We start from the raw sequence: 12,786 nt of genomic DNA, 5'->3' as shown, positions 1-12,786 counted from the left end.
TGGGAACCAACTCGGCTGGGTTCAGAGAGCCACTACTCACTCTGCCTTTAGCTGTCATATAATAAACACGTGCATTAACATGCCAGTCGTCTCATTCGTTCATCCCCCATAATACTATGCATTTCTTTCCTTGAGTAAAAACACTTCTAATTCAGTTTGAAGTTTTTCTTTATCTAGCATTCGATATGATTCAACTGTTAGTAGTAGATCTTCCATTGGCATTTTCTTTCAGTACTTTTCAAAATTTCTTTATTAAATAATTAGAAAAAGTATCTTTCTTTTATATCTGTAGGCATATAGTACAACTGAAATGATCTGATCAGGTCACTGCGACACATATCCAGGAAAGTCATTAACGCATGGCACACGCTCGCCTCGTCAAAAGGTCGACACGTGTTTCTATACACGTATCTGGGAAACAAAGTGTTCCGACCAAGTCTTCATGGTCAGCTTTCGTGGCGTTACGACCAAAGGAGCCGTTTTGGAGGGAGATCGGCGCCGAGCGCGCGTCCCCGCCTCCTATTCGTTTTCCGCTTCGGTCGAGTGAACATCTCTGTTCGCTACCGAGTTTGTTCCCACCACCGAGTCCCGATCAGCTCAGCCTGGATCGGCAGACGATACTGGAAGTACAGCTTCAGTATACGTCCGGTGAGAAGTGAGGAAATCCTGGTCTTTCTTCGTCGAAGTCAGATCACGTAGTCACGTGAGGAGTGAAGTTATCATAACCTCTCGAACACGTGCGCGCTAATTTCACGACGGACTCCCCCCCCCCCCCTGCTTATTCTCTGTATTTATACATATATAAAATACAGTCACCATACAAACAGAATTACAACCTGTTTTTATTATTATACAATTTCCTCCCTTTTTCCACATCACGCATCCCACGCACATTACGAAGGAGAAAGGGACATAGCAGAGCAGCCGACATCAGCAGAGACCAGACCACCGACGACGAAGGAAGGCACCTTGAGGAAACCAGCCCCGCCCAAGCTTACCACTAGCTATCTCAGAAAAACGACTTCCGGGGTGCTCTCGAGTTGAACATCCCTGGAGTCTGTACACAAAGGAAGAACACACTGAACCCATAAAAACCACGAACTACGTCCAGGCGTATGAACCCATAAAACCACGCTCGCAGCATAACTAGGGCAGCGCGAGTACCAAGAACAAAAGATGTGCACACGACACACTTCAACCCAAAACGTTTATAAAGCAACGCAGCAACCTCCACCGGCAGAGTGAGCCTCTGGAGTTCAAACAGATCACTTCTCCGAAGAAACCTCTTCGTACATACAATCAGTGGCGGACTGGCCATACAAGCGAACATGCCCGATGGCATGTGGGCCCCACTGTCTGTTAGAAAATATGGGCCCTCAGTAAAATTAAATAACTTTTTATCTATTTCACGTGTGTAAAAATTTATAGGATATTGCACTTTGGGACCTAAAGTTTGGGTATTTCAACAAAACAAATATCTTACGATATACAAACACAACTAATACCTGCTTTAACAGCCCAAAGATTGGTTAACTTTTTGTATTAGGCTCGAAATGTAAGTTTCAACATTTCAACGTGGGCCCTTTTGCCGGGCCCATTTCCAACGTCAATATTATGTATATACCAATACCTATGTTACAACTACCTACTGAAATAAAAATGGTAATAAACAAATTTCCGTGAATAATATAAACTGAATTGCTTAAAACAATTTTGATAGGACGATTCATCATCAACCAGCTATTTAAATTTACTTCATACTTTCAAAATAACATTTGATTATACTTCGACGATATAGTAAGATTTAAATATACAATTGTAAACAGTTTCCGAATATAAAATCTAATCCTAATCTAGACACATCCATGTATATAGAAATATAGGATAGGGGCCCCCTTCCCAAAATCCAGATTTTCGCATGATCACAAAACTTTATCTATTGTTATTACGTACATATGTATGTATGTATGTACATAGATAAAGTGAAAAGACAGTCGGTAGAAATTAAGTTAATTGATAGTTTTTTAGTGACTCAGTTCGATGGTCGATTTTTGCTGACCATGTGAAGATTTTTAGAAAAAAATTTTCGCCTGCGGCGCTTTTTTCGATTTTTACATAATATTTTTTTATAATTATTTTTTCAAATATAAGCTTATTTTTTTCATATTTTATATCTCAATAAGGTGTATTCAAAGAATATTTTCCATTTTTATTCCGATATAAAAAGATTTTTTGAAAAAAAATTCAATTTGACCAATCTTTGCCAGCCCAAGAAAAAGCTGAAATGAAGTCCCTGATTCTTTTATGATGCATTCTATTTACCTAGGACAAGGGTTAAAACGAAATATACAATGTAATTTATGGATCTATTTTGCTTTTGCCATTTTTCTTTTACCTAAATTTGTTTATTCCCATTTTTGAAAAAAAAAAATTTTTCCCTTGATTTTTAGCGTGATGGAAAGAAGAAAATTTTGTTATATGAGGGGGGGGGGGGCAAATTTTTTAACCCTGGGGGGCCCCCTTTGACTCCTGGCATGCACTGATTTCAGTCCCAGTCCGCCACTGCATACAATAACCATTGTACCAATTGAACAAAAATAAACGATCCTCTTTCAAACTACACAACACGTTATGGAGGATGAACGAATGAGACGACTGGCATGTTAATGCACGTGTTTATTATATGACAGCTGAAGACAGAGTGGGTAGCGGCTCTCCGAACCCAGCCGGGTTGGTCCCCACTCGCAGGAAGGCAACCAAACTCGACCATGTCGTATAAGCGAGCCGCCACAACGTGTTTCGTTAGACCGGGATACGGTCAACATACCTTCCCTGTCTTACATATCCTTAATAATAACATCGCACATATTTTTGGCTTCTATAATATGTGCGATAATATATGCATCACATATTTTTGGCTTCTATAATATGTGCGATAATATATGCATCACATATTTTTGGCTTCTATTCGCTTTAAGAATCTCATATTTGTATAATGACATTAGTAAAACTTTTTAAGTTTTCTTTAATTGAAAATGCATCGATATGACTAGATTGCATTTGGTTATAAATAATTTCTAGATGCGGCATTAACTTATGAAAAAGTTCTGACTAAAATAAAAAATTGTATTCAGTAAATTGGCAGAATCTGTTATTGTTTTATCAGTATTTTCGGAAGAAAATTTAAGTTCTTGAAAACATCGGCTCAGCTTCTCTTGATTTTGAAACCATTTTAAATACTTAAAGTGACGTGTAGAAGGAAGTGTAGAAAGGTAGAAAGTGTAAGAGGTGTAGAAGGAAAGACAAAAGGTGCAGAAGAAATGAGGAAAAGTGAGGAGCGTGTCGAGAGCGCGGCGCAGCGCGCACACGAACGCAACAAGAAATGTGTATAATACTGTCGGGAGTGCAGTACCGATCAAGCTTCTAGCTGCCCCCGCGGCCCTCCTTCGCCCACTCGGCATATTCCATCGAAAACTGTACTGCACAAAATCATAAACGATGCCTCACTTTCTGATATTAGTACCGCGATGTATGATCATTATTGGATGTATCGGTGTGCGGGCGAGCTTAATACGCGCTTAAATAATATTGATATTTTCATATAATAGACATACATTTATGTATATAAATGTATGTGTATTATATTAAATTTTTCTCAATTTCCTTGGGGGTGCTGCAGTACCGCAGTGCATATGGACGAGCCGCCACTGCTTCTACTACACAAGCAGGCCCGCGTCTACCTTCTTCTTCTTCTACCTTAATCTATGCAGCCCTCCCTATATGAATTTCTAGATTTCTATCGGGTTTCCGGAAACTTTTGGTTTTTAACAACGGGTTTCCGGAAACCCATGGAAACCATTAGGGCGACACCACTGCTCTTACCATTTAAGAAGGCTGAACCCCAGCGCCTTGTCCATACAAACGTATTAGACTTCTCCCTTCCTCAATGATAGCACTAGAGAAATTATTTTTTAATATGCTATGGATATCCACCATAGGCATGTTTCAATTTTTTTTATTTTTTTGATTAATTGATTTTTGATTAATCAAAAAAATAAAAAAAATAGAAACATGCCTATGGTGGATATAAATAGCATATTAAAAAATAATTTCTCTAGTGCCATAATTGAGGAAGGGAGAAGTCTAATACGTTCGTATGGACAAGGCGTTGGGGTCCAGCCCTCTTAAATGCAATTGGGCTAGATTCGGCTGTGAGTTTTAGTGATCTGGGAATCTTGTTCTGCGCGAATCTTGATTTTGGACGGCACATTGATATTATTTACTCGAGAGCTCTTAAAATGTTGGGTTTCATACTGCGTGCAAGTAAACCTTTCCAGAGTGCCTTAGTACTCCGTATCCTATATAATTCACTAGTACGGAGCATTCTTGAGTTCTCATCCATTATATGGAGCCTCATTATATGTTTCTCAGATATGCCTACAGGGTTGTTTATGGTCGCTATCCCTGGCTCTATCCAAGTTTCTATCTACTGGGAGCACTAGGTTATAATTAGAGGTAGGATAGTCACAGTGCTATCCATTGTTCCATTATTGTAAATCCTTTGTAAAAAAGGTTCGACAAACCTTTAACAATGCATTTACAACCTTTGAACAATAAGCGGGACCTTCTGGGTCCGGTGACTAGTTATAATTCCCTTGAGTCACGGCGTACAGGATATCTGGAGAAGCATTTTTATAAACTACTGATTGGATTGTTGTGTAATCCTCAAATTCTTGCTGAATTGAACTTCAATGTTCCCAGCAACTTCAGATATATTAGATATCGTGATTTATTATCCTTACCTGAGCCACGTACCAATTTGATGGTTTCGTCCCCTGTTGCCAGGGGCATCAAACTCCTCAACCGGATTGTTTAGTTTGGGTTAAAATTAAAAAGCGGCCCTAGAAAAAAATCCTAGATCTATCCTTGCGTGGATGGGGCTCGTCATGATAAATATCAAACATGGCAAACTACCATCTGAGACAACACAGAATAGACAATCCAAGCGATGCCACACTAGGAGAGTCGACTCCAGATGAATGGGATAAGGCTAAAAGGAGTCTACATGGGTTCGGTGATTATTCCGCAAAAAGTGATCTCGCGTACGTCACTAAAATCTCGATCACGGAACATCTGGCACGTTGGCACCCAAAAACCCCACCAATCGATCCAACGAGTACTCGATTGCTAGATATTTCGTATACGCGATTTTTGTGGCAATGATTATCCTGCACCCTATCGCAATAATCCGTTTACGATAATATATTGCTTCGATATGTACGAGTCAAATGTTTATTTATTTAAAAAGAAGTTTTTAAGTGTAGAGAAGGTCATTAAATTTTTGTTGTTTGAATAATTTTTTTATGAATCGTTAACAAATGCGATTTCTAATGATTAGAACTTCTCAACTGACTAAACAAATCATGTTTTTCTACTGCCTACAGCCTTGATATGAAATATAATAATCACAAGTGACTTTGAACCGATTACAAAAAATTTTTGAAAATTACTACTATAAATAATGATAAAAAACTTTTGTATGCAACTTTAAGGAAAAACTTTCACAATTTTTTTTCAATAAATTGTATGTCACAATTTACAATTGTGAATATCCTGTCACCTTTTCCTTTAAACAAATAAAAAAAAATCTATATTTTACAATAGTAAATCATTGAAATACATAATGTTAATACACAATATACAGAAATAAAACACAAATAATATACCAATCTAAAATATTTTATTACCAAATTAGTTATTAACAGATAAAGTACAAAAGACAAACATACTATTGTTACTCTACAAACAGTGAACGTTTTCTTAACTCCTATAACCGTAAAATATCACACAATCACTATCGACCAATCCGCATATTGCCGAAAAACAATCAATCAATCAATCCTCCTTGAAGACGGGTGAATTAAAATCTTTGGTGGAATACGTTAAATAATTTACAAAACACATCGGATAAAACAATAGTGCAAATTTAATAAAAATTAAAGATATACACACACACACACACACCTATCTCACTCCCCTAAAAACTCGAACCAATCACATCAGCTATTTCAAGACAAAAACGACTTAATTTACCGTTTATAAATAATACTAATAATATATAAATATTAAAGGCAGCTCCAAATTGTAATCTCGAGGACCTATTATTTATTTAATACGAAAAAAGATTGCTTAAAACTTTATATTATAAGGTATTCTGAATGCCCTTTCTTTGGCAACGATTTTAACGTTATATATATATAGCTATTTTGAGCATTTATATCACCCCTATTTTGATATGAAAAAATATGAGTTAGCATTCATCATTTGCATTATCTATTTTAATATATAATATTGAAAAATTCAACACATTTTTCCTATTTCTATAATTCAAACGATGAACCTTGATGTATGTATTGTGGACCTCAGATTTCACCAGCATTTATGACTACAACTCGGGAATGAAACGATGGATAACTGATAAGGCACCAGTCGGATTCTTTTAATATAAAGCGAATGGTGCTCATTATGCGAAACAAAATCTAGTGTTATAAAACAAACTTGCAAAGCAGGGTCATTAATTTCGAAAGGCCGATATACCTTAGAATTAAAATATTCTTACAAAAAAATACTATTTTTATAGATTACAATATCAGACTTCTTTGAACGCTATAACATTAGTTCGATATTTTCTAAGAAGTCAATTCGCCTTCTGGTGATGCCATTACTTGGGTCAGATAAACTGGATGCGGCGTCTGCTGTTGCTGCTGCTGCGGAACCTAAAATCAAACGATAACTTAAAAAAAATTCGGATGTGACCAACCTATGACTTAATCTATGTATTTGAAGAATATAAAGTCACAAAAACAAAATGAGATAGTTAAACATACATACACGTTCACACATACCGGTTGAGAGAGAATTTTTGATGCAAATTGAGCGCAAATGTAGGGCAAACTTATCAAGAACATAAGAATATCAAGAACATAAAAATAATTTAAACGATCAAAATAAAATAATGAAATACTGTTTTAAAAAAAATACTATTTCCGGTTTACAAATTCTGACCAAAACCTTATCAGCTCTAAGTTAGTACATAAAGAATACAAATATAAATTTTCAGCTTGATACGTTTAAGGGGTGTGAGAAGAATCGTGGTCACAACATTTTTGACTTTTCTATAAAGCGGAAAATCCCACTTCCAGTTTATTAAATTTAGTGATTTTTTTTTATTTTCATCACATTAATAGAAGAATTATACTTGAATTTTTTTGTGAAGAGCACACATGTTTAAGAGGTAAAAAAAAATAGTGGAGGAAAAATCGAACAAGAGTAAACTGCCACTTCCGGTTAAAGGAGACTTACCAAATTTTATAAATAACTTGGTATTAAGCTTAAACTTCTAGATATGAAATTTCAGTTTAATAAACCAAAAGGTTTCAGAGCAAAACATAAAAAACCTCCAATCTCTAGAGTAAAAGTACTACTTCCGGTTCAAGTAAAAATATTCAAAAAATATTAGAATACAATATTTATAATTTCTATTACATGTAAAAAAATTTCAGTTCGATTCGGTTAGCGGTTTGGGAGATAATTGAATTCAAAAACTTAAAAAAATAAAGTAACGAGGACACCTATAAGGGGAGGTACCATTTCCAGTCAACTTAAAAATTTCAAAAAAACTAACGTCATATCGATAAGAATTTCAGTAACCGATACTAAGTTTCAGTTCGATAGGACTAACGGTGTTAAAAAAATCCCCAAAATATATAGACAAACACACCTTTTTTCCAGATCATGAAAACGTGATCAGTGATCAATTCTGAGTTCGAATCAGTCAAGAATTTTCGCATGATCACAAAACTTCACCTATTGTTACTACGTACATACATATATAATAAATCAGAATTAACAATTGCCATATTCAAAACTAGACTTACTTGAATAGGTTGTGTCTGTCCAGCAGGAACTGGAGTCGTATGTATTATTATCGGTTGAGACCCGCCTTGCATTTGCATTCGTATCATATTCAGCTGACTTTGAGTAAGTTGAAACTAAAAAAAAACCACAGTTACATTTGTCAATAATGAATACTATGACAAAATTTAATCGAAAAATTAAAATCTTACAGGTATCTGTTGTATTTCTCCATTCGGAGTGACTATTTGTTGAACGATTTGAACGGCGGATTGTTGCTGGTGTGTTGCCGAAGCGCTGGCCACCTGGACTACTTGAGGCGGTGCAGAAGACGGTTGGCTTACTTGAGTTTGAATCTGCTGTGTTTGAGCTTGAGGCTGCTGCAATGCGGCTTGATGCTGCTGAGCGAGTTGCAAATAATACTGAACCTGAAAAACAAACACGTTAGATATTTTGTATTCAAATTCAATTTTAAAAAGCCTTCTAAACAATTTACTTGATCTTGTGAAACGCTAGTCTTGGCAGGAGCTTCCTCTCTCGGTTTGGTATGCTTCAGCTCATCCGGCGGCAGGATATCAATGAGAAAATCGTACTGATCCGATTTTGCAGCAGCCGAACCGATATCGTTTTTCTAAAAATGAAAATAAAATCATAAATATTTACAGAAAACAAAAAAAAAAATCTGAAAAAAAAAAATGGTACAGACTTGAAGCGTTCGGCGCTTATTTTCTTCAGTGTGTATCCAAGCTCTCAAAGTTAGCTCGTGTATGAATATTTCAGCAGCTTTTGCGAAAAGCAAAGGCGCTTCAGCCGATATCATCTTGACTTCATCGTCTAATTTCATAATTTTTTTTATCCTTGCTAATGGCAGGACTTGTTGTTTGAAATCGTCCTATATGGTAAACAAATCACAACAATATAATACAAATTTATATCAATTAACGGACTTTTTTTTTAATATATGACAAGAGTGCGAACCAAGTTCAATTTGTGCATGTCTTCCATGACTTTCTTCCAAAATTGAGCAAGCGCCAAGTGCGCCATGGTGTTTTCACCCTGACTGTCTTCCTCGGCATCTTCATCGGGAATGATTGTTTCGCTGTGAAAATAAATAAAAAATATTGTAAATATATCTTGCAACAATAAATGATCATATATAATACATACATATGCATGTGTGCAAGTAAATAAATCATAAAATAAATCACTTTGTTTTATATAGTCTTTGAAATTTAGTACAAAATGTGAATTAGCTATTATCGACCTAACTTTAATGACTGATGCTTTTCATGCAGGGTTGTCTTATTAACCTATGCTTCACCTGTATGGAATAACTCCTCGAATACTAACCTTTCCAAGCTCCAAGTAATACAAAATAAATCCCTAAAAATAATTTATAATACACCCATATATACTAACTTGAAAAAACTGCATGCCATAAATAATATTCCGTTAGTTACAGACATTACTAACAAACTAACCAGTAGATTCTATGACAGAATCACTAATAATAACCATACTAACACACTTGTGAAGAGTCTCGGTGATTACAACAAAATGTCTATACCCTTCAGGTATAACACACAGATTACCTAAACACAATCTGCTTTAGATCGTCGACATTAGAGAGTTTTTAATTAATATTATGTGTTAGATGTATTATGAGCATTTATAAGAATTGTAAATAGGTTTTTGAGCTCTTTTTCCTATTATGCTGTAGATTAACATTAGAATAATATAATACTATGATTACTAACCAAATTAAATTAAATTGTAAAATAGAAAATGATCAGTAGATCAGTAGCTATTAAAATATATATAAGATATGTATTGTGAAAATAATTTCATAATAATAAAAAGCATTTAAAAATCAAAAAATAAGAAAGAATTTAAGAAAAAATACATATTTTAATAAAATTATGTTATACGTATTTTTCCGAGCTTTTACATACAAAATATGCTCGCTATCTTTAGTCAAGTCATTCCAATTTTATCGTTATCAAAATTTTATATCATCATTGATTCAACTTCTACGGTTTTGACAATAATCTGTTTCTCTGCTTTCTCCAAGCTGCACTTATTAGACTTAATATTATTTCGCAAATTGCATTGGAATGTGGAATTGAGAGAATGTGGGCCACAATTTCATACAAATTAATGCCAGCGGAATAATCTTTAATAAAAATGTCATCCATTTCTCATACATTGTTTTTTTCTAGTTAACTTCAGTCATAGTAAAAAATTGTTAAATAAACAGACAGCTTCGTATAGAAGGTCAATATCGCAAGTAATTGTTTTTTAATTCTTCAATTGACGAAAATTAGATTTTCATGTCTGGTTTTAAGGACAAAACTTACGATTGAAATTTGTTACTTCTGAAGTCGAACCATTTCTGTACAAAAATTAAGCGAGCCTCTTTAACTATATATGTACGTACATTATAGTTAGATTTTCAGAGACAATGCGGGACATGGGATTTGTCTGTTGAACTCGGAACTGTCCCGAGTTCAACAGACAAATGTGTCGTCAAATAGGGACACATCTGGCAACCCTGTTTTCATATCAAGTTGTGATGAGAAAAGTTATATGTTGGTTGAGTTTTTCTTAAGTTCAGAGATACTTAAGCATTTTAACAAAATTAATATAATATAGATTATACATAGAGTATGAGGAACGCCAAAAATTCAGATAGGACCATAGATCTAGAATAGACTAGATATGGCATTACAACAAATTTCGTTGGAGATCTTGTCGCCACTAACTGAGGGGTGCGGGGGGTTTAACTAGCGGGGGAACAAAAAGGATTTTTTCCCTATGACGCAGCAGTCGGCGTTTTTTTCACTTCCCCTCGCTAGTTAAACCCCCCAGCACCCCTCAGTTAGTGATGAAAAGATGAAAAGATCTCCACAATCGACCTTTCCTACTTAGAAGCTACTAACCTACTGAGAGAAATGCGCCAAAAGGGAGACCAGTATAAACCGTGAGGGCGGATCTATGTATTATGCATCTATGGATAGGACTTAATAAATAAATACAATAAGTAACATATTGAGATTCATATATAATTAATTTCTTTTCTTATATTAATATTGTGTATTTTTTATATACGGCCTTAAGAGGGCTGGACAGCAGCACCTTGTCCATACAAACGTACTATACTTCTCCCTTCCTCAATTATGGCACTAGAGAAATTATTTTTTAATATGCTATGGATATCCACCATTAGGGTGCATCTATCGTTTTATTTTTTTGATTAATTATTTTTTAAAGGAGCTAGGAGCCGCCAAAAATCTATAAAATGGCCTCTTTTTTACACCCACGAAACGAGTCCAGCGTGCTTATTTAACGGTCGATTTTTAAAAAAATACGCCGATAGATGCACAGAAAGTATCTTTCTCATACCGATGATGAATTTTTTTTAAAAATTGGTCCAGTTTTGGAGGAGAAAATAGTAGAATACGAAACCTCGATTTTGTCAATTTAAAATACGTTTTATCTGGCCGAAGCGCAACTGTCGCATTCACTCAATATATATATATTGATATATATTGTCGCATTCACTCAATATATACATACACTCAATATATATATCGAAGAAAGGAACGGTAACAAAATTAAGGTTTCGGGTGTACAGCCCTCTTAAGGTTGTATATAAAATAAAAATAAAATGTCATATAACTTTTGTATGAACAAAATTTTGATCAATACAGAAAATATTTTATTTATTTTTTATTTAACCCAATATATACCCAAGGGGTTCGATTTATACATATTTTTTAACAATTTAAACATATTTGTAAATTAAATGAGAAAAAAAAGTAAACAAGAAACAGAAATAAAATGTTGGGAAAGAAGATTTACAGTAATCCTTCAAGTATAAGATAATACATCAAGGTTATTTTTAAGAAATATTAAGGTCGTCAGAAATTATAATATCATTGGGAAACCACTCTGTTTGAAAATGAGGAATCTCTGATCAATTTATTAGATTTTTCTTTTCGGAGTCTAAGCGAGTGACCTCCGAGGTGAATGTTTTCGTTGAATGTAATATAATTGGACATATGACATTTGTAATGATTATTTAGTATTTTAAACACTTCGATTAAGTCGCCTCTTATTCTTCACGTTTCCAGTGTGCGTATGTAGAAAGAGATAAAAAAAGTGCATAGTTTGAAACATAAATTCAGTATTGCCAACAATGAAATTGTTAACAATGCAGCTGTCAGTCGAAAGTGATGGAGCGACGCGTCACTTCTGCGGGGACGGGGAAGAGGGGGGGTATGACAATTAAGCACGTGATACAAATTCCCGCAATTAGTCTCGTGATTCAAACAGTGGTAATGAAGAGAAGAAGTAGTGCGATAGTGAGCGAGGTGGGCGAGTGGTGAGTGGCGAGAGGCGAGCGTGCAAAGGAGAGGGGGGCGGGGGCGCAACTCACGCGGGCACGAAGCAGACGGACATGGCGGGGGCGGAGGGGCTTCCGGGGGTCGCGCGCGAGTCGGGGGCGCTTTCGAGGGCGCGGGTTTCGGTTTAAACGAAAGCTGAGAGCCGCCCAATCAGAGTCGCGCGCCGGCGCCAATCACCGAGCTCAGCGGCCGCGATTCGTCCGAGCAGGGCCACTCACGGACAACCGCACATGACCACCAACGCGACCTCTGCCAAATTACGCCGAATTAGCCACCTCGATAATTCGAAATTACGCACACGCGACGAAATTTTGTATTTGCGTGCACAAAAACTATAATAAACTAGTGGTTTTACTCATTTATTATATAAACCGATTAAACATGGTTAATCTTGTAGTAAAAATTCATTTGTTTTTTATTAAATTTATCGAATTAAGGTCTGTTCATACCTAGTCAGCACGTACCC

General features: G+C 35.6%; 1 protein-coding gene across 1 annotated transcript; it reads right to left on the bottom strand.

Moving 5' to 3' along the window:
* Nucleotides 1-5,719: 5,719 nt before the first annotated feature.
* LOC143923277 (nuclear transcription factor Y subunit gamma-like) lies at nucleotides 5,720-12,574 on the bottom strand. Its single transcript, XM_077446876.1, has 7 exons — nucleotides 12,353-12,574; nucleotides 8,893-9,013; nucleotides 8,621-8,806; nucleotides 8,411-8,545; nucleotides 8,127-8,342; nucleotides 7,938-8,051; nucleotides 5,720-6,776 (listed from the first exon to the last, which is right to left on the bottom strand). Exons 1-7 carry the CDS (start codon nucleotides 12,373-12,375, stop codon nucleotides 6,690-6,692), a joined length of 882 nt encoding a protein of 293 aa, XP_077303002.1. The 5' UTR covers nucleotides 12,376-12,574; the 3' UTR covers nucleotides 5,720-6,689.
* Nucleotides 12,575-12,786: the final 212 nt, after the last annotated feature.

Source organism: Arctopsyche grandis, chromosome 3 (genome assembly GCF_051622035.1).
Source record: "Arctopsyche grandis isolate Sample6627 chromosome 3, ASM5162203v2, whole genome shotgun sequence".
Lineage (NCBI taxonomy): Eukaryota > Metazoa > Arthropoda > Insecta > Trichoptera > Hydropsychidae > Arctopsyche > Arctopsyche grandis.
The sequence above is the reverse complement of the archived record's forward strand: the minus strand, read 5'-3'. Positions and strand labels throughout refer to the sequence as shown.

Bases quoted from the DNA above. Each gene is read 5' to 3' on its own strand.
- LOC143923277 (XM_077446876.1), bottom strand. From the start codon at position 12,375: ATGTCCGTCTGCTTCGTGCCCGC. The intron at 9,014-12,352 runs GTGAGTTGCGCC...TTATTTTCACAG, and splicing joins TCCGTCTGCTTCGTGCCCGC to CGAAACAATCATTCCCGATG. The intron at 6,777-7,937 runs GTAAGTCTAGTT...GTTTGATTTTAG, and splicing joins GACAGACACAACCTATTCAA to GTTCCGCAGCAGCAGCAACA.